The sequence below is a fragment of the Hypanus sabinus genome, chromosome 6, assembly GCF_030144855.1.
Source record: "Hypanus sabinus isolate sHypSab1 chromosome 6, sHypSab1.hap1, whole genome shotgun sequence".
NCBI classification, from domain to species: Eukaryota; Metazoa; Chordata; class Chondrichthyes; order Myliobatiformes; family Dasyatidae; genus Hypanus; species Hypanus sabinus.
The window spans coordinates 174759945-174778913 of NC_082711.1; the positions used below are offsets into that span (position 1 = coordinate 174759945).

The following is an 18969-nucleotide window of genomic DNA, read 5'->3' on the forward strand; positions in this document are numbered from 1 at the left end:
CAATTACTTTTTCTTTACTGCTTACTTTGTATAAGTAGATGGTGAGTTTTTTTAAAAAAAGAAATCAAACTCCGGTTACTGGTCCCGTTTGTAAATATATAATTTCCTCATTAGATCCTGACCAACTTCACATTTCAGAACTGAGATTCTGAAATGTAGTGCTCGCATCGCAAAGTTGGAAGCTCTCAACTTCTGCTTCAAAAGTGACCAGTCTGGACTTGCATTTGTAGTTTGACTATATCTTTTACACTTCAGCATAATGAATGAATTAGCTTAGCCTTGGCCAACTGCAGTTTGAATCTCCACCTTTGCAGCTATGTAAAGCTGGAGAACTTATCTGGAAATAATTGAGTAAAATACACACTTTTTTTAAAAAAAAGAGTAAACACTTTGGGTAAGATTTTTGAATGAAAAATTGGTTGTATTGGGAATGGGTGGCCAGAATTAATTTCGATTTCAAACTTTTTGGAGCTCACCAGTGTGACTAGGGCATTTTTTTTTATTAATGAAGTCTGAATTCTAAAATGTAAGTGTATAAATGCAATTTGCACTTTATGAACTGGACCAGAATGGAGCTTTTAAGTCTAAATTTTGCATCTTGATTGGCAGTGTTGTGTATCTGAATATTTGGGATGGGAACAAACAAAATTGGGAGTTTCCCTCCTTTTTGGCCATTAATGTGTTTGTAGAACTGGGAAGTTCTAATAGCCTTTCTACCACAATTGGGTAGATGTAGTTCTTTATGTAATCGATTTATCTTCAATTGCTAAATAGTCTACTAGTGAAGATCAAAACTTGTCTTGTGTTTTGAATTCTGAATGGGTGAGTGGAATTCCTAATTAGTGTTGAATTGTGGGTGAGTTTTGGGTCATTTTACTTCAAAGTGATTCAGGATTCTGGGAATGTATGGTTGTTCTAATCTTGTAAACCTTGGTCCATGTCACTTAAAAGTGTTTTTAAGAAAAAAAAATGGAAAAACTGTAGCATCATTGCAAGTGCTGGTTGTAGATGTTCCCATCCTTGAGTGGTGTGGTTTGTTCTAGAAATGCATACAGATGAATGTCTGTCTGGTTTAGGCCTGTCATCATTCACATGTAATGCAATCTTGTAAAAGGTGCATCTTTTTACAATAAATATTACATTGCTCAATACCTTTATTGCACACCTCTGTTACAAAGCTTTCAAAGATGATGAGTCAGTCCTGGAGGTTCTTCACTTAAACTGCTAACCAATTTGAAAACTAAAGTTTATCATTCGGCATCCTTTAAGAACGTGCAGCTGACCTAGCGGTAACAAATTGTGGCATTAAATAAAGGCCAGAAGGGTGATGTGGAGAGCAGAATAAAGATGGTTGAGCAATTCGGCAGTATCTTGATCTTGACTTTGGATTAATGAATCATTCAAATTCCTACAGCTGGCAAAACATTGCAAATTTTTAACATTGAAATGAAAAGTAAAATGAAGGCTCACACGATGGTGGACGATGTCACTTTCTGGAAGTGGATCTCTCTGAACACAATTGCCCTGGTGACTGACACTGCTGTCTATCACTGGAGTATGGAGGGGGAGTCTCAGCCGATGAAGGTCTTTGACAGACACTCCAGTCTAGCAGGCTGCCAGATCATCAATTATCGGACTGATGCCAAGCAGAAGTGGCTACTCCTTATTGGTATATCTGCTCAGGTATGCTCATCTTTTTTAACCACACACTCCTACTTTTTGTCCTGTATGGGCATAATTATTTATGTTGATAGTTTGTTCGATTGTCTTAATTTCAAAGGTGGGGTGATGGTAGTGTTATAGTGCAAATTTGTACTGAAGCTTGCTGTAATGTTACTTTAATGAATAACATTGATTTAAGACAAATTAAACCTTTGTTTTAGAAGCAACAGCTAGTGGAGAATGGAGAACCTGAAAAAGATTGTTGTCATGGATTGGAAATGCATAAGTGAGGTTTGAGCTAGTTTTGTATTTCCATACAGAAGTCCCTGCATGGTGGTTTTCATTTAAAATTTTGACTCTCTGGTACCACAGCAAATAGCACGACACCAGTTCAATTCTGGCACAGTCTGAAAAGTTTGTACAGTTAGTTAGTTCCAGTGCACGAAGGGTTTAGCGTACATGGTAGTCTTCATCAAACTTGGGGGCATAATCGGTTGGAAACTTAAGCTGCTCTTCTATTTACAGCAAAACAGAGTAGTGGGTGCAATGCAGCTCTACTCTCTGGATCGGAAAGTGTCTCAGCCGATTGAAGGCCACGCAGCAGCGTTTGCGCAATTCAAGATGGAAGGGAATGCAGAAGAGTCAACACTCTTCTGCTTTGCTGTAAGAGGCCAGGCTGGTGGAAAGGTGAGTCCACTGCATGTAGTAGTAGGTCTCCATAGCATAATAGTCTTTCCCCAACTAACTGGGTAATTGCTGCTGTTCGAAATATTTCAATTGTCCCTCTGAAGTCTAAATGTGTTGAAGAAGCTGGCAAGAAATTTATTACCAGCTCCAAACCAATTTGCTACCTAATCCGTCCATGGTTGGCTATGTTGCTGGCAGTTGCAAGGCTGTAAATACTAGCATCTACAGCAAAAGAAAAATAGAGATACTCGGGCTAAGCAGCAGTGGAGAAGATAGGGGGGCTGGCGGTAGGGGTAGTTGAACAGTGCCAGGCGGTCAGGCATTCCTGTCTTGGCTATTAAAATTTGGCCTACTTTCTACAAGCTGCTTCTACATGCAACTTTGCAAGCGCTAATCTTGAGCTGAGCTTGCCCATGGAAAGATGGTTCTAAAAATCCTAGTCAAGAACCTACCTCAAAGCAAAACAAAACAAACTGTAACTGCTGGAGTAGCTTTAACTCAAGGAGCATCTGGGAAGAAAATGGGATAGTTGACGTTTTGAGTCAAGACCCTACATCAGGACATAGTAAAACCCTTTTTTCTCTCTCTCTCCCCCCCCCCCCCCTCCATTTGCTGTGTGATGGCTTCCACAGATATCCCTCTTGTCTCCTCCACTGCTGCTTAACCTGAGTTCCTCTACTTTTTTTTTCTTTTGCTGTAGATCCCAGTATTTGCAGTGTTGTCTCAAGCAGCTTAAAGTTTGACTGGTAGGGTTGGCGGTTCCATCCTTCTCATCCTTATCAGCCAGCATATTAACGAAGTCTGATACCCTTACTAGTCTGCATAACATTCACCCCAGGTGCCTAATTCAATGCTTGACTGTAGTGTGTTGAGGATCTCAGTAAGGTGAGCTTGAAGGATACCTAAATCTCATTGTACTTTTAGTTCTGGAACACGGAACAGTGCAGGCCCTTTAGCCCCTAATGTGCCAATCTTTGAAACTACTTGAAGGTCAGTCTAACCCTTCTATCCCACATCACCCTCCATTTCTTTCATTCATGTGCCTACTATAACCTTCTGCCTTCTGTGGGTTAAATAATTCTGTATCCAGCAATATAAAGATAACTAGAAATTTCTGACAGTAACAAAGCTTTCAATACACTTCCATTTTTGGATTAATTTGTGCAAAATGCTGTTGATGTCCAACAATGTCTGGTCCAGCAGTTTGATTCAATAGATTGACTTGTAATGCTTAATTATCTACCTCTATGTATGCTGTTAATATTACTGTTTCCTTTAGCTTCACATCATCGAAGTGGGTACCCCTCCAACAGGGAATCAGCCTTTTGCCAAGAAAGCAGTGGATGTCTTCTTCCCACCAGAAGCACAGAATGACTTTCCTGTTGCGATGCAGGTATTTGTTCTCTCATTGTTTTTTTCTCTTTTTTTAAAAAAAAAGGTAGCAGCACTTTTCCTATCCTATTTCAGGAGTAAACTGTAAAAATTAAATAATGCCCCCTTCCCTGTGAATTGGACTGTTGAACTTTGCACTGGGGGCTGGATGTTGGCTTGAGGAAGCAAGTTCTTAGCACATTGTAATTCCTGGTTTGTTTTGAGGTTGGAGTTTTTACTGCACCTGTTGACCACTCAACCCAATAACCCCTCCCCCCAACCTTCTCATCACTAAAAATGGTCTTAAAGTATTGCAGACTATATGTACTAATTCTTTGTGTGGTCTTGGATTTTATTTTAAATTTGAAACATTTTTATCACTGATATGCAGTACCTTGTGAAATTTGTTATTTTGCAGTGGTACTCCAGTGTAATACATAGAATCTATAAATTAGAATAAGGAATATATAGCACAGAAGGAGAGCAAAAAATAGAGGGGTAATGTTCATTATTAGTTCAGAAATCTGATGGCAGAGGGAAGAAGCTGTTCCTAAAATGTTGAGTTTGTCTTGGGGCTCCTGTATCTCCTCTGGTAGTAATGGGAAGAGGACATTTCCTGAATAGTGGCATCCTTAATGATGGATGTTGCTTCTTTCTTTCTTTTTTCTTTTTTTTTAGGCATTACTCTTTGCAGAAGTTATTGCATGTATATATTGCTGTAGAGTGAAAACTTTGACACTTGAGTCCTTGTTTCATATTGATTGGTGCAAAGTGTAAATCAGCACAAACATAGTTAAGGTAATTTAGAACATTCATTAATTTCAAGTTGCTGTTAGCAGCATCCGAACTCTGACAAATTACTGGTAAATTATGAGAATTTGAAGGTAGCAGGTCCCAAAACCAGTGCATTAAAGTTTTAATTATTTCAGTATGAAATTAATCCCACTTCCTTTTCTATTTCAAGATAAGCACGAAACATGATGTTGTCTTCCTGATCACTAAATATGGATATATCCACTTGTATGATTTGGAGACTGGTACCTGCATCTACATGAACAGGATTAGTGGAGAGACCATTTTTGTCACCGCAGGACACGATGCTACTTCTGGGATAATTGGAGTGAACAGAAAGGGCCAGGTACACTGATATACAAACTAGTTCAAAGATGGCAGTTCATGCACATATACATAGTTTCTATTGTATAACAATTTCTAATCTACTATGTCAAGTTTCAGTTTTAAATCCAAACTGCTCTGTTACCTTTGCACAGTATGGATGCCATTTGATTACATCAAAGTAAGCAAATTCTGCAGTGTAAAACTGGGGTCTAATGTTTTAGAATGGGTCATGTACCATTAGACCCTGAAATATTCCAGGCTGCACAATTCATACCTGCACTGACTTGCCACACATTGATATATCCTTGCGCTTAATTTGTTGTAGGGTATTTCTATGGTCTTATGATCAGTAGATATAGGAGCAGAATTGGGCCATTTGACCCATCAAGTCTGCTTTACCATTCTGTCGTGACTGATTTATTATACCTCTCAACCCCATTATCCTACCTTCCCTCTGTACGTAACCTTTTCCCTCACTAGTCAAGGACCTATCAACTTCCATTTAAATGTATCCAATGACTTGGCTTGCATAGCCATCTGTGTCAATAAATTCCACAGATTCAGCACCCTCTGGCTAAGGAAATGTTTCCTTTATTTTTTTCTATGAAGGCCCTCTTATTCTGAGGCTGTGCCCTATGATCCTAGACTTCTCCCTCCCCCACCCCATAGGAAATATCCTCTCCACATCCACTCATCTAGACATTTCAGCATTCAATAGATCTCAGTGAGATCCACCCTCCTACTAAACTCTTAACTACAGACACAGCTGTTAAACTCTCCTCATATGTTAACCTCTTTCGTTGCTGGGATCATTGTGAATTCCACACCCCCAACCCCAGGACCTTTGCAATGCCGGCATCTTTTATGTAAGGGATCCAAAACTGCAAATGTTGACTTCCTAGACTGCTTTCCAAAAGCCATTCCTCTCTGCTGTCTGTTATCAGACTTTTCTAGTTGTCCTAGGCCTGAATAACAAAGATTGGCAATTGTTGACCTGCCAAATCAAATGGGTCTCTGCAACTTTGGGATCACCACCTTCACAGTGGGACCCTGTATTGTACATGTTCCTGCAGCTCCAAGAGCTAAAAGTCCCACCCGTAATGGGTAGGAAAAACCTGCCCAGTGGTGGGTACTTCCTGGCTTAACTGTCTCAACTTTCAACATTTGAATGCGCAAAGCAAATATATTAAATTTCACTTTCGCTTCCTGTTGCTTTTCTAACATGTCAGTCCATGGCCTCGTCTGGGTAGCCTCCAACATGATGGCGTGAAAATCGATTTCTCAAACTTCCAGTAATGGCCTTCCCTTTACCAGTTCCCCCTCCCACCTTATCTCCTTACCTGCCTATCGCCTTCCTCTGGTGCTCCTTCCCTTCCCTGTCTTCCAAGGCCTTCTATCCTCTGTTAGATTTTCCCTTCTCCAGCCCTTTATCTCTTTCACCAATCAACTTCCCAGCTCTTTATTTCACCAGCTTCCTGTCTCCCAGTTCCACCTATTGCCTCCCACCTTGTACTACATCCCCCTCACCGCTTCCTGCTCTGACCTCTTATTACCCCTCTTTCCCCCCCACCCCCACCCCTGCAGTTCTGATGAAGGGTCTCTGCCTGAAACATTGACTGTTTACTCTTTTCTATAAATGTTGCGGCCTGCTGAGTTCCTCCAGCATTTTGTGTATGTTGCTTGGATTTTCAGCTTATGTAGACTTTTTTGTGTTTGAATCTCTGAAGAATATTGATAATGGCTGGGCTCACCTGTCTTGTGAAGACACTGCCCAGGGGAAGGCAATGGCAGACCACTTCTATAGGGGCAAAAAAAAATCTGCCAAGAACAGTCATGGTTGATGAGATAACTTTTGTTTAAACCTTGAACTTGATGCACCTTGGAGTGATCTATAGAAAAGACTGAAAGACTGATAACAGCTTAAATTTTGAGCTTATTTATTGTATAAACTTTAACTATTAAGCAATTCATTGCTGTGGTGAGTTTTCCACTGAATACCAAGCAACCTGTTAACATAAAATCTGGAGTTTATTGCACTAGTCATCCCTGCTCATCCTGACCTTGAAGATATGTATGAGGGTGTGAAATTTTCTCACCTGACCTGTGTGCTGTGACTTGTAGCATATACTGTACTAGGTGGGCAAGTGCACATATAGGTTAAAACCAAAGACATTTCCCAGGTAACGGTCTCCAGAAGCTCAGGTGTGCTGTCATATTGAGTAAAGACGAATTTCTAGATATTAAGCCAAGCACCAGCAGATGGCTATTTGGTAGTTTTAATTTGTCCATCAAATGGAATGAGATGAATACTTCGCTGCTGGCCTTTTTACATTCAGTGTACGGGAGTTCATTCCTTATTATAGGTTACCTTATTGTAGGTTATATTTGGATTGTAATGCTATGCTTCCCTCAAATTATTTTCCACCGTTTAGTTTTAACTAGGTGTGCATCATTTACCTTCTCCCCAAATTAAAGTTGTCATTGCATATAAATTAAAATATCTGGACAGCTTTCTATTGATGAAATCCTATTTCATTAAATATAGAAGAAACTTGAGTATCGTGATATTTGAGTAAAGAACAATAGGTTAACTTGAATGCCTTAAACCAGAGTAGATTCAACTAAGGGCAATCTCATTGTTCAAGAACAGTGTTAATAGTGAAGGTTTTATTGTTGCCGTTAGTTTGTATTTGATTTTTTGGTACATAAAATAATTAAGCAATTATGTTTGTCTTTACAGGTGTTGTCAGTGTGTGTTGAGGAGGAGAACATCATTCCTTACATCACTAATGTGTTGCAGAACCCAGATCTTGCTCTCCGCATGGCTGTGCGCAATAATCTGGCTGGGGCAGAGGAACTCTTTGCTCGAAAGTTCAATGCTCTCTTTGCTCAGGGAAACTATTCTGAAGCGGCAAAAATAGCTGCAAATGCTCCAAAGGTAATGTTCAAAGTGAATTATCAAAGCACACATGTTACCATGTATGACCCAGAGATTCACTTTCTTTCAGCCATATTCAATAAATCCAATAACAATAGAATCAATGAAAGTCTGCAGCCAGTGTGCAAAAGACTGCAGCTACAAAAAGGAACAAATAATAAATAACAATAATTATTGCAAACCTGAGATGAAGAGTCCTTGTGGGAACAGTTCAGTGATGGGGCAGGTGAAGCTGAATAAAGTTATCCCCTCTGGTTCAGGAGCTTAATGGCTCAGGGATAATGACTGCTCCTGACCCTGGTGGTGAGAGTCCTGGGCTCCTGTGCTGCCTGGGGCAGTGGTGAGAAGAGAGCTTGACCTGAGCGATGGGAGTCACTGATGCTGGATGCTGCATTCCTGTGACAGTGCTCCATGAAGATGTGCTTAGTGATGGGAGGTCCTGTACTCGTGATGGACTGGACCATATCTGCTACCTTTTCTAGGATTTTCCATTCAAGGGCATTGGTGTTTCCATACCAGGCTGTGATGCAGTAATCCAGTGACTATATTCTTGACCACACATCCTTAGAAGTCTGTCAAAGTTTTAGATGTCACGCTGAACCTTTGCAAACTCCCAAGGAAGTGCGGGCACTGCCATGCTTTCTTTGTAATTGCACGTGTGCTGAGCCCAGGGCAAATCCTTTGAAGTAATAAGTTATAGCTGCTGATCCTCCGATTTTAAAAATGGGCACTTCTGGTTTCCTCCTGAAGTCAATAATCAGCTCCTTGGTCTTGCTAATGTAGAGTAACAGTTTGTTGCACTGCTGAGCCAGATTTTCAATCTCCTATATGCTAATTTGATTTGGCCTAAGACAGTGGCATTGCCACTAAACTTTAATATGGCATTGGAGCTGTGCTTAGCCAGACAGTCAAGTGTAAAGCAAGTAGAACGGGGGTGGGGGGGCACTCTTGTGGTGCACTTCTGGTGGAGATGTTATCAATCCAAACTGACTGTGGTCTGCTCATGGAACTGCTATGATCAATGTTTCTTTGTGGAGGAGGGCGCATATAGTGAAGGGAGAATATAATTGAACTGATCAGTTTAAGTTGAGGAATGATCTCCTGGAAGTCTTGACTCCCGTCACTGGATCCCCTCTGTACTTGTTATCCTCGAGGCTACACTCCAACTCAACAGCAGACATTTGTGCAGCATGTAGTTGGTGTTAATATTATCTATATCCTTCATCTCAATTATCTAAATTTAGTGATAGCGTCAGTTTTAATCAAGGGGACATGGTGACTTCCATTTTGGTGAAATCTTGAAGTATTTGCGGAGATGTTCAGAGCACGTTTTAACGAGTGGTAGTAGAGGCAAATGTGATGGAGGTATTTGAGGCTTTTAGGTAGGCTTGTGAATGTGCAGAGAATGGAGTGAAATTGACATTATGTGGACAGTAGATTAATTTAGTTTACCACAAAATTGTGGTGTGAGGAGCCTGTACTGTTCTATTTCAGTTATCCATATTCTGGTCTTTGACTTTGTATTTGTCTTTTTAAAACAGGGTATCTTGCGCACTCCAGACACAATCAGGCGGTTTCAGAGTGTTCCTGCTCAGCCTGGGCAAACCTCTCCTCTGCTTCAGTACTTTGGAATCCTGCTTGATCAAGGGCAGCTGAACAAATTTGAATCTTTGGAGCTTTGTCGGCCAGTGTTGCAGCAAGGTCGTAAGCAGTTGCTTGAGAAGTGGCTAAAAGAAGATAAGGTAACACTTTTCCTGCAAACAGATGGCATTCCGATTTTTGTTTCACTGCAAGCAGCTGTCCCTGTGCCCAGCGGATGCATTCAGTGCTCCAACAACAGCAAGCAAATGTCCTTGTGCATTGTCACATGGGAGTGGGAACCGTGGCAGAAAAGATCACTTGATGTTTACCTATGAAATTGCTTGGAGGGTTATGGGCTGAATGCCAACAACTGGGACTAGCAGGGAGGATGTTGTGCCAGCATGGACCAGTTGGGCTGAAAGGCCTATTTGACACATGCAGCTAGCTAACCTTTGGGAATGAAAGATCTCAACTTTTTCCTACTTAAACTAAAATCGATATGTATCTTTTTTGCACTAATATTTTTGTAATTTTTAAGTATTGTACTATACTATTGCTGCAGAAAGAATTTATTGACATGCTCATATACTAGAGTACTTAGTACACCTCATTAATGCCAGTATTTAATCAGCCAATCATATGACAGCAGCTCATTGCATAAAAGCATGCAGACATGGTCAAGAGGTTCAGTTGTTCAGACCAAATGTCAGAATGGTCCCAAGTGACTTTAGCCTTGGAGTGATTGGTGCCTGGCAGCTGGTTTGACTATCTCAGAAGCAGCTAATCTGGCATTTTTGTGAACAGCAGTCTCTAGAGTTTAGAGAATAGTGTGGAAAAACAAAAAGCATCCAGTGAGCAGCATTTCTGTGGGTGAAAACACCATGTTAATGACGAGGAGAATTGCCAGACTGGTTCAAGCTGACAGGAAGGTGACAGTAACTCAGATAACCACAAGCTGAAGAGCTTCTCTGAATGCACAACATGCAAGCCGTAGTGAATGGGCTACAGCAGCAGGTGGTCTCCAACATGTACTTACTGGCCACTTTATTAGGGACAGGAGGTACAGAATAAAGTGGCCAGTGATAATAAACCTAATTCTGACTGAATTGAAGTGAGCGTTTTGCATTTCTATACTTGCTCCTTGTGCTTGTTGCATTGAAAATTTGGTCCTTAGTTAACCTGAAAGCTGTCCATTGTACCCTGTTTATTGCTGCTGTTAAGTGATCAGACTTTGTAACCCATCAGTAGGATGGGGTTTAAACTTGGCTTACTGATTTTAGGTTGTTCAACACATTTTTGACAAGTAAATTCAAGTTTTGCTCCAGTACATAAAACATAATTTGTTAACTTTATTCCTGCAGCTGGAATGCTCAGAGGAACTTGGAGACATTGTGAAATCTGTGGACCCCACTCTGGCCCTGAGTGTCTACTTAAGGGCAAATGTCCCCAATAAGGTGATCCAGTGTTTTGCTGAAACTGGTCAATTCCAGAAGATTGTTCTGTATGCCAAGAAGGTAGGTTATGTTTAAAAAGCAATTCAGTGATTTGCTTACAGCAGTGTTAGGACTAATGAATGGGTTTCTCATTTAGAGCATGTTAAGCCTGCATTCAAGCTTTATAAAAATCTACTCTTTCCACTTCTTGAAATGGATTTCATGTTTTCAGTTTTGGGAGCTGAATTGGACCTGGTTTGTTTAGTTCATGTGATTCTGTTTACATGGGGTGCACAGTAGGCTATGACTCTGAGGGTGCTCTGCTCTCTAAGATCATGCATTGCCTTTTCCCTTGCCTTTTTTTTCTGCAACCACTAATCTATTACTTTCTTTGGGATTACTTTCAAGATATTTTAAAGATTTCAGTCACTACTTTACTCTAACCCTGTTTCACTGTACTCCGTCTCGTGTCACTTCCTATGGCCTTGTATGTGGGACTGTCTTGTGGGTTACTTTCACAAGCTGGTTTATTTTCCATTAATTGGATAGATTTTGCTGCAGTTGATTTGCATTTCAGCATATTAGCACAAACCACAAAGTAAGTCCATACTTTACTGCATCTTGAGAAATCAAAATGTTGAACATGCAGAAATACAGAATCTATTTTGGCTGCTACCAGGACACAGGATTACCTTTCAGATTTTGTTAAAATTTCAATGGTCTTTCCTTAGGTTGGATACTCACCAGACTGGATCTTTCTACTGAGAAATGTGATGAGAGTTGGACCTGATCAGGGGCTCCAGTTTGCTCAAATGTTGGTTCAGGATGAAGAGCCTCTTGCTGACATCACCCAGGTGAGAATTTGGTTTTTGTCTTTACCTGAATTTAGGAGCATATATTTAAATGCATTGTAACATTGGAATGAAAGGTCTTGTGCTGAAACCTTTCCCAACTTGATTCAAATCATCTGTTCAAACTGCTGCTGGGCTTAGCTGTTTTTGAGTGGCTTTCTAGCACCTGTCTTCCTGACTAGCAAATTCCATTGCTGTTGAATCATATAGTGTTCAGTGAAAGGAGCTCTTTTGGTTCTGCAGGATGTTTATTGTGCAGTCAAGTTCAAGAACAATGGAGTATTGACGGGTTCATGGCTAAACGTGAACCGAAGATTTTTGTTCACTTGTGACAAGTAAAGCTGCATTTTGTTATTACTGGTGCAGAGTGAAATGTGCGGCTGTGGTTGATTATCTATCCTTTTAGAGAGAGAGATAAGAATTCATAATACTTTGTCACAGACTCACTTAGTCTCTGTTCTGGAGGAGCTCAGCAGTTCAGGCAGCATTAATGGAAAAGAATAAGTTATGCTGGAGACTTTTTTTGTCAGGTGGCAACTGAATATAGCAATAATTTTGGCAATTCCACTCTGAACTGTAGTAAAAGCAGACCGTCTAGAATACATTATGAAAATTGAGTATTTAGTTACTTATCCCCTTACCTCTCTCTGCTCCACTCCGTTCCCTTTCATCCTTGGTCTTTTGTCTTCTATCAGTTCTCTCTCCCCCCCTCCCCCGTTCCCTTTCATCCTTGGTCTCTGTCTTCTATCAGTTCCCCCCCCCCCAACCCTTTTTTCCACCAATTGACTTCCCAGATCTTTACTTCACCCCTCCCCTCCCCTTGGTTTTACCTATCACCTACCACTTTGTACTATCTTCTCCCCTCCCTCCCCCACCTTACTCTGACCTCCCTTTTTTCTCCATTTCTGACGAAGGGTCTTGGCCTGAAACATCAACTGTTCACTCTTTTCCATGGGTGCTGCCTGGCCTGCTGAGTTCCTCCAGCATTTTGTGTGTTGCTTGGATTTCCAGCATCTGTAGATTTTCTCCTGGTGAAATGCATTAAGCATCAAATCAACAAACAGTATAAACAGAACAGTATAGGTCCTTACACCTACAATGTGCTGACCTTCAACCTATTTTAAGATTGATTTAACCTTTCCCTCTTACTTAATTTAATTTTCCTTTTTTTTAATGGAAGATCAGGCGTAGAAAATGTTTAATCAGCCCTCAGTTTTCTTCTCGTTACATTGCTGATGTTTAGGGCACCATTGAGGGTCCCCTGTCTCTGGTGGCATTCACAGTTTCCTTCATGTCAGTAGTTTTCCTTCTGTTTACTCTGTTATGCAAGTCCTGGGTGGAGACACAAGAATACCGTCACACACAGATGTAGAAGGATACTTCAGTGATGTTTCCATAACTTTTGTTTATCTGGTCAGGGTTGCTAGCTCAGAGCTGATTTCTCAATATGCCATAGAGAAAATTTAGTTTTACCTTCAGAGTGTTTACTGTGCCTGGACTTAGTTGAACTTCATCCAATGACCCTTGGCCACTGCTGATGTGGAAACTTGCTGAAGTTGTGCAGCAGTAGAATTAGACTAGCTGCATCATTAAATATTTGTAGAAAGTCGCTTCTTTTCCTGTCACGATCATTCTTTAGTCATAGAGTCCACAGCATAGTAACAGGCCCTTTTGACCGATCTAGTTTGCCAAACACATTCCGGCTAGTCTGCCATCAACTTGTTTCTGGACCGTGATAGATTCCTAATGAGTCACTAATTTATGAACCAATCACCTTTCACATCCCCCACACACTGCGATCCTGGCATTTTCTTGAACACTTAATTCACCTCTTCTGTTTTTTTTTAACTTCAGCATTTGTTTACACTACTTCAGATTGCATTGTGTTGCTTTGCATCATTCTGTTCTAAACTTGCTGCTGTCTTTATTACCATGTATGCTGTTTACTGGGCTTCATGGGAACAAGGAATTTCATTGCACCCTGTGTGTGTCCAATAATATTAAGCTGAGGAGTTCCTCTACTTCCAACTGTGATCTTGTTGCAGATTGTCGACGTGTTCATGGAATACAACCTGATCCAGCAATGCACGTCTTTCCTGCTCGATGCTCTGAAGAATAACCGTCCATCGGAAGGTGCCCTCCAGACTCGGCTCCTGGAAATGAACCTCATGCACGCTCCCCAGGTACAGGTTTTTATACAGTGGTGCTTTCAGTTTGGACTGACAAAGTCACATCACTTGGCTGTCCAGAAACAAAGATGTAAAGATAGCTTTGTCTGATGTAGATGGAAGTATACGATAAAATGTGTCGCTTGCGTCAATTTCCAGAACAGTGCAAAAGAGCATCTTTATTGTATAGAGATGTTGACAGCTGTGCTTTGCCTGGAACTACTTGGGGTTTGGGACTCTGTACACTTGGAAATGGTCAGTGATACGATGTCTCCAAGGCCCTGTGCATTATGTTAGCCTTGATGTTGGTGGTGGCCAGGCTGGACCAGGTCCTTGCACTGGGATGTGGAATCTAAGTCTGTGTTCTGGCTGGTATGGTGAGTGTTAGGCTTTGCTAGGATTAGCAGCAACTTCCTGCTGTTGACAGACTACCTGGGTGATATGGTTTCGTCACCCTTTGCTAATAGGAAGTGCTGTGTCTTTTTGCGTTCTTCCCCCACCCCAAAAAAAAACTTTGGTAATAAACTCATGCTTAGCAGTCATCATCAGAAATAAAATCTGGTAAATTAAATGGCCACTGCATTACCCTAAGTGTCTGGCTGAATAATAGAATCTAGGGTGCGGCTGGTAGACATCCTTTAAGACGAGAAGCAGAATTAAACCATTTGGCCCATCCAGTCTGCCCTGCTAGTCACAGCTGATTTATTATCCTTCCCAAACCTATTCTGCAGCCTTCCGTAACCTTTGACACTTTACTAATCACAAACCTGTCATTCTCCGCTTTAAATAAACCCAATGATTTGCCCTCTACAGCCAGCTGTGGCAATGAATTCCACAGATTCACCAGAATTTCTCTGACGAAAGAAATTTCTCCTCCTCTTCGTTGTTCTAAATGGACGTCTTTCTATTTTGAAACTTGCCCTCTGGTTCTAGACTCCCCTCCCCCACCCCACCCCCACTATAGGAAACATCCTCTCAACATCCACTATATCTAATCCTTTAGTATTCAATAGGTTTCAATGAGATGCCCCCTCATTTATCTAAACTCCAGTGAGTACGGGCACAGAGTCATCAAATACACACATTAGCCTTTTAATTCTGGGATTTATCTTGTGAACCTCTGGACCCTCTCCAATGCCAGCACTCCCTTTCTGTATTTCTGACTCTACAATGGAAACATCCACCAGGTCGAACAGCATCAGTGAAGAGAGCAACAGTTGCTCTGTGGGGTCAAAACCTTTAAAACTGTGAAATAGGTGTTGCAGTGAGGAAGGGAATGCCTAAGGTGAGGTATAGACTAGTCATCAAGGTCACAAACACTGGTTGATGTTAGAGCAAATTTCAATTATGGTACAGACGCATCTGTGCTGCAAGTGGAGTGTTACCTGAAATGAGTAAATTCAGTAGTTTGGATTACAGTGTAACCATGAGGTGTAGTTTGAGCTGCAGGAGTGCAAAGGCAAGCAGATTGGAGTCGAGATTGTGAATTAAAATGGCTGGAATATTGATTAGTATGTGTGCTTTGTCTTCCATTGTAAATTGTTCACTGATACCCAACTAGTCTGCAAAATTTCTTATCTTCCATGTTCACCTGAAAATTTTAAATGCACTAACGTTGTTTGTCATCCTTAATTCTAACCAGTTTATATTTCTTCCCCCAACAAATTTCAGCCATTTGCCAGTCATATTAAATCTGATCTGCTTCCTTCAGTTGACAGGAACAGCAATGTACCTTTAGGCTGGCTCATCCTCCCTCTAGTGGCTGTTCTGCATAAATACACCTTGAATTATTTGTCAAGCTGCATTAAATGTTTATTGCCTTGGAACAGAAATGAGAAATCTCTTTAGGTGGTGAATCTGTCTAATTTATTTCCACAGGTGTCTGGAGGCCAAACCATTGGGTATATTTAAAGTGGAGATTGATGGGTTCTTGATTAGTAAGGGTGTGAAAGGTTAAGGAGAGAAAGCAGATGAATGGGGCTGAGAGGGAAAATAAATCAACCAGATTGTATGGCGGATCAGATTCAGTGAATTAAATGGCCTAATTCTGATCCTGTGTCTAATCGTCTTATCACTTTAGCCTACTTTAATATGAAGGAAGTGACTGCAGTGTTCAGTGTGTCCAGTATATCTTTCTCTCTGCTCCTCTCACATGCTTTCTATGAGTCGGCCACAAATGTTTGGCCAATCTGGTGCTTCCACTTGGAATTGGCATCTGTACAGTGATTATATCTTCAAATCAAGCCCCTGACAATTTAAGAAACATCTGATGTTTTATCTGGACTGAAGGGGGATTGTGTGCTAGTCAAAACCTGGCGTATTGTCATAAAATTCTTTTTTTTCCTTTTACAAATGCTCATTGTTTTATTTGCAGGTAGCAGATGCTATTTTAGGAAATCAGATGTTCACTCACTATGATCGTGCTCACATTGCTCAACTCTGTGAGAAAGCTGGACTGCTACAAAGAGCTCTGGAACATTATACAGATCTCTACGACATCAAGCGTGCTGTCGTCCACACCCACCTCCTCAATCCGGAGGTCAGTAAGGTTCCACAATTTGTTTTTGGGACTTGGGGAAGGAATAATTCTTAAATTTTAAAACTAATATGGCTAAATTCCATGTTGAAAAAAAACATTAGATTTATGAATTTGATATTCCTATAAACTTTCCACAGTGGCTCGTCAATTATTTTGGCTCCCTCTCTGTTGAAGATTCTATTGAATGCCTGCGTGCCATGCTGTCTGCTAACATCCGTCAGAATCTACAGATCTGTGTGCAAGTTGCCTCCAAGTATCATGAGCAACTTGGAACACAGCAACTGATCGAACTGTTTGAGTCTTTCAAGAGCTTTGAAGGTAGATGTTTGAAAAATTCTTTAGCATTGCCTTCATGGAGATGTAGCATTAAATTCGAGTTGAGTGAGCCGAAAGCATTGTTTTTGTCAATTTAATTCTAATTGAGTAGTGCAGCCCTGTCAGTATGTCCTGTAATTTCCCTCCTAGCTAGGTACATGTTTAATTACAGTTTGAGTAAATGCCACAGCCTGTATAATTAAAGTTTACCATGATCCTTCATGTATGTGTAGAGGATCACCAGTAAGTTGTTTGATATCAGTTTGTGCCCATGCAACTGCCACTGTCTTCAAATGAATGCCACTTCCTTATTATTTAAAGATGATTCCCTCTGTTCTTCAAGCACTTGAGCCAACTTGCAATGTTGCCACTTCCTTCTGTGAACTAGTGCATGGAATTTCTGGGGGCAATTTGGAAGGCACAGGATAGTTGCATTGTAAAGATGTAGTTGTATTCTAAAGGCAGGATGATGTAACTGTGGCTAACGAGGGAAGTCAAAGTCAACATATAAGCCAAAGAACAAAGGTTAGAAGTTGGAGGATTGGGAAGCTTTTAAAATCCAACAGAATGCAACTGAAAAGTCATTAAGAAGGTAAAGATAGAATATGAAAGCAAGCTAGCTAATAATAAAGGATACTAAAAGTTTCTTGAAATGTATAAAAAAGGCAAGAGTAGATATTGGGTTCCTCTAATGAAGCTGTGCCCTCTGGTCTCGGACTATTGAAAAGATCCTCTCCACATCCACTCTATCTAGGCATTCAATATTTCAATAGGTTTCAATGAGATTTCTGCTCTTCTCTCTCTCTCCCCCCCCCCCCCCATCATTCTATTAAATTCCAGTGAGTGCAAGGCCAGAGCAATAAAATGCTGCTCCTATGTTAAACACCCAAATCTGCTCTCAGTAATCCAAATATGCGACCAACGCCTCATACTCTAGTCCCCTGGAAATGAAAGCTAATGTTGCATTTCCTTGCTACTCACTTAACCTGCAAATTAACATTTAGGGAATTCTGTAAGGATTCCCAAGTCCCTTTGTTCCTTCTACCATGCACTTTTCTAAACCTGAACCTGCAATCTTCACTACTCTGGTTTAGTAAATTGGTGCAAGTACACTATTTTGGGTCACACTTCAAGAATTTGCCTGTCATATTCATTCATTAGGCTTGTCTTCACAGCAAATATACTTCAACAAAGTTTCTGAATATTGCATTTACTTTTCTTCCCTTTTATTAGAAATCCAAAGATGTGCATTTTAATTTAGGAAAAGCTTTGTTTTCCCATCCTTTCTTGGCTAATTCTACCCTGTTTCCTACTCCTTGGGCACCATAAACATGAACAAAACCTTTATTCATGTGACTTTTACTTTGGTCTTCATTCTGTCTGTCTTGTGAGCATGTCTTCAATGAAAAGAACGTTGAATTGCTAATTGCAAGTTAAGATAGTTGGCAAATCGACGGGGCATATTCTAAGTAACATTGTGGGCACTGTCCTTGTATCCAAAATAAAAGCTTTGGGTTTGAGTAGAGATGCAAGAGATTGCAGATGGTGGAAATTTGGAGCTACGTAGAAAATACTGTAGGAGTTCAGAATGGGCAGCATCTATGGACAGTAATGGAAGCTGTTTTGGGTAGAGAGAATTTCTCTCCACAGACACTTCCTGATATGCTGATCAGGAAGCACTTCCAGTGCTTTGGACGTGAATGAGTTTGACTGCTTATTCCCTTCCATAGATGCTGCTTGGCTTGGTTTCGCCAGTACTTTATGCATGTTGCTCTGGATTTCCCACATCTGCAGAATCTCTTGTTTATGATTCATAGTCTGTCCATTTTGATGAATATCTCCAATTTTGCATGCAAGATTTTTAAATCTGAAATTTGAAGTACATGAGGATTTTGTCCATCAATATTGAGTAAAGGTGGCTGCTTCCTTAATGAATGGCATACTATAACAAGCGTTTCTTTTAAGGTCTGTTCTACTTTTTGGGCTCCATTGTTAACTTCAGTCAAGATCCAGAAGTCCACTTCAAATATATCCAAGCTGCCTGCAAAACCGGTCAGATCAAAGAGGTGGAGCGAATCTGTCGTGAAAGCAATTGCTATGACCCAGAACGTGTGAAGAACTTCCTCAAGGTAAATTATTTTAATTTGTCAAGCTCCTCCATAACCTCTGTAGGTCAGTTTTAATAGCTGGTATTACTATTGCTCAGCAGATTGCTTTGCGATCCTTATTTCCAAACAAATTTCTTATAGATTGTCCCCTGCCCAAAGTTCCTGTCTGTGCATGGGATTCAAATTTGACTGACCCA

At 40.7% G+C, this 18969-nt stretch overlaps 1 protein-coding gene across 1 annotated transcript in view; it reads left to right on the forward strand.

The window, feature by feature from the left end:
• Positions 1–18969, forward strand: part of cltcb (clathrin, heavy chain b (Hc)) — an 82939-nt gene that overhangs the window by 31896 nt on the left and 32074 nt on the right. Inside the window, exons 4-15 of the mRNA XM_059973623.1 lie at positions 1415–1683; positions 2188–2349; positions 3629–3742; positions 4685–4858; positions 7580–7777; positions 9319–9519; positions 10720–10872; positions 11523–11645; positions 13688–13825; positions 16185–16349; positions 16487–16667; positions 18630–18793. Of these exons, the coding sequence (XP_059829606.1) occupies positions 1415–1683; positions 2188–2349; positions 3629–3742; positions 4685–4858; positions 7580–7777; positions 9319–9519; positions 10720–10872; positions 11523–11645; positions 13688–13825; positions 16185–16349; positions 16487–16667; positions 18630–18793 (2042 nt within the window). The remainder of the gene's footprint in view (positions 1–1414; positions 1684–2187; positions 2350–3628; positions 3743–4684; positions 4859–7579; positions 7778–9318; positions 9520–10719; positions 10873–11522; positions 11646–13687; positions 13826–16184; positions 16350–16486; positions 16668–18629; positions 18794–18969) is intronic.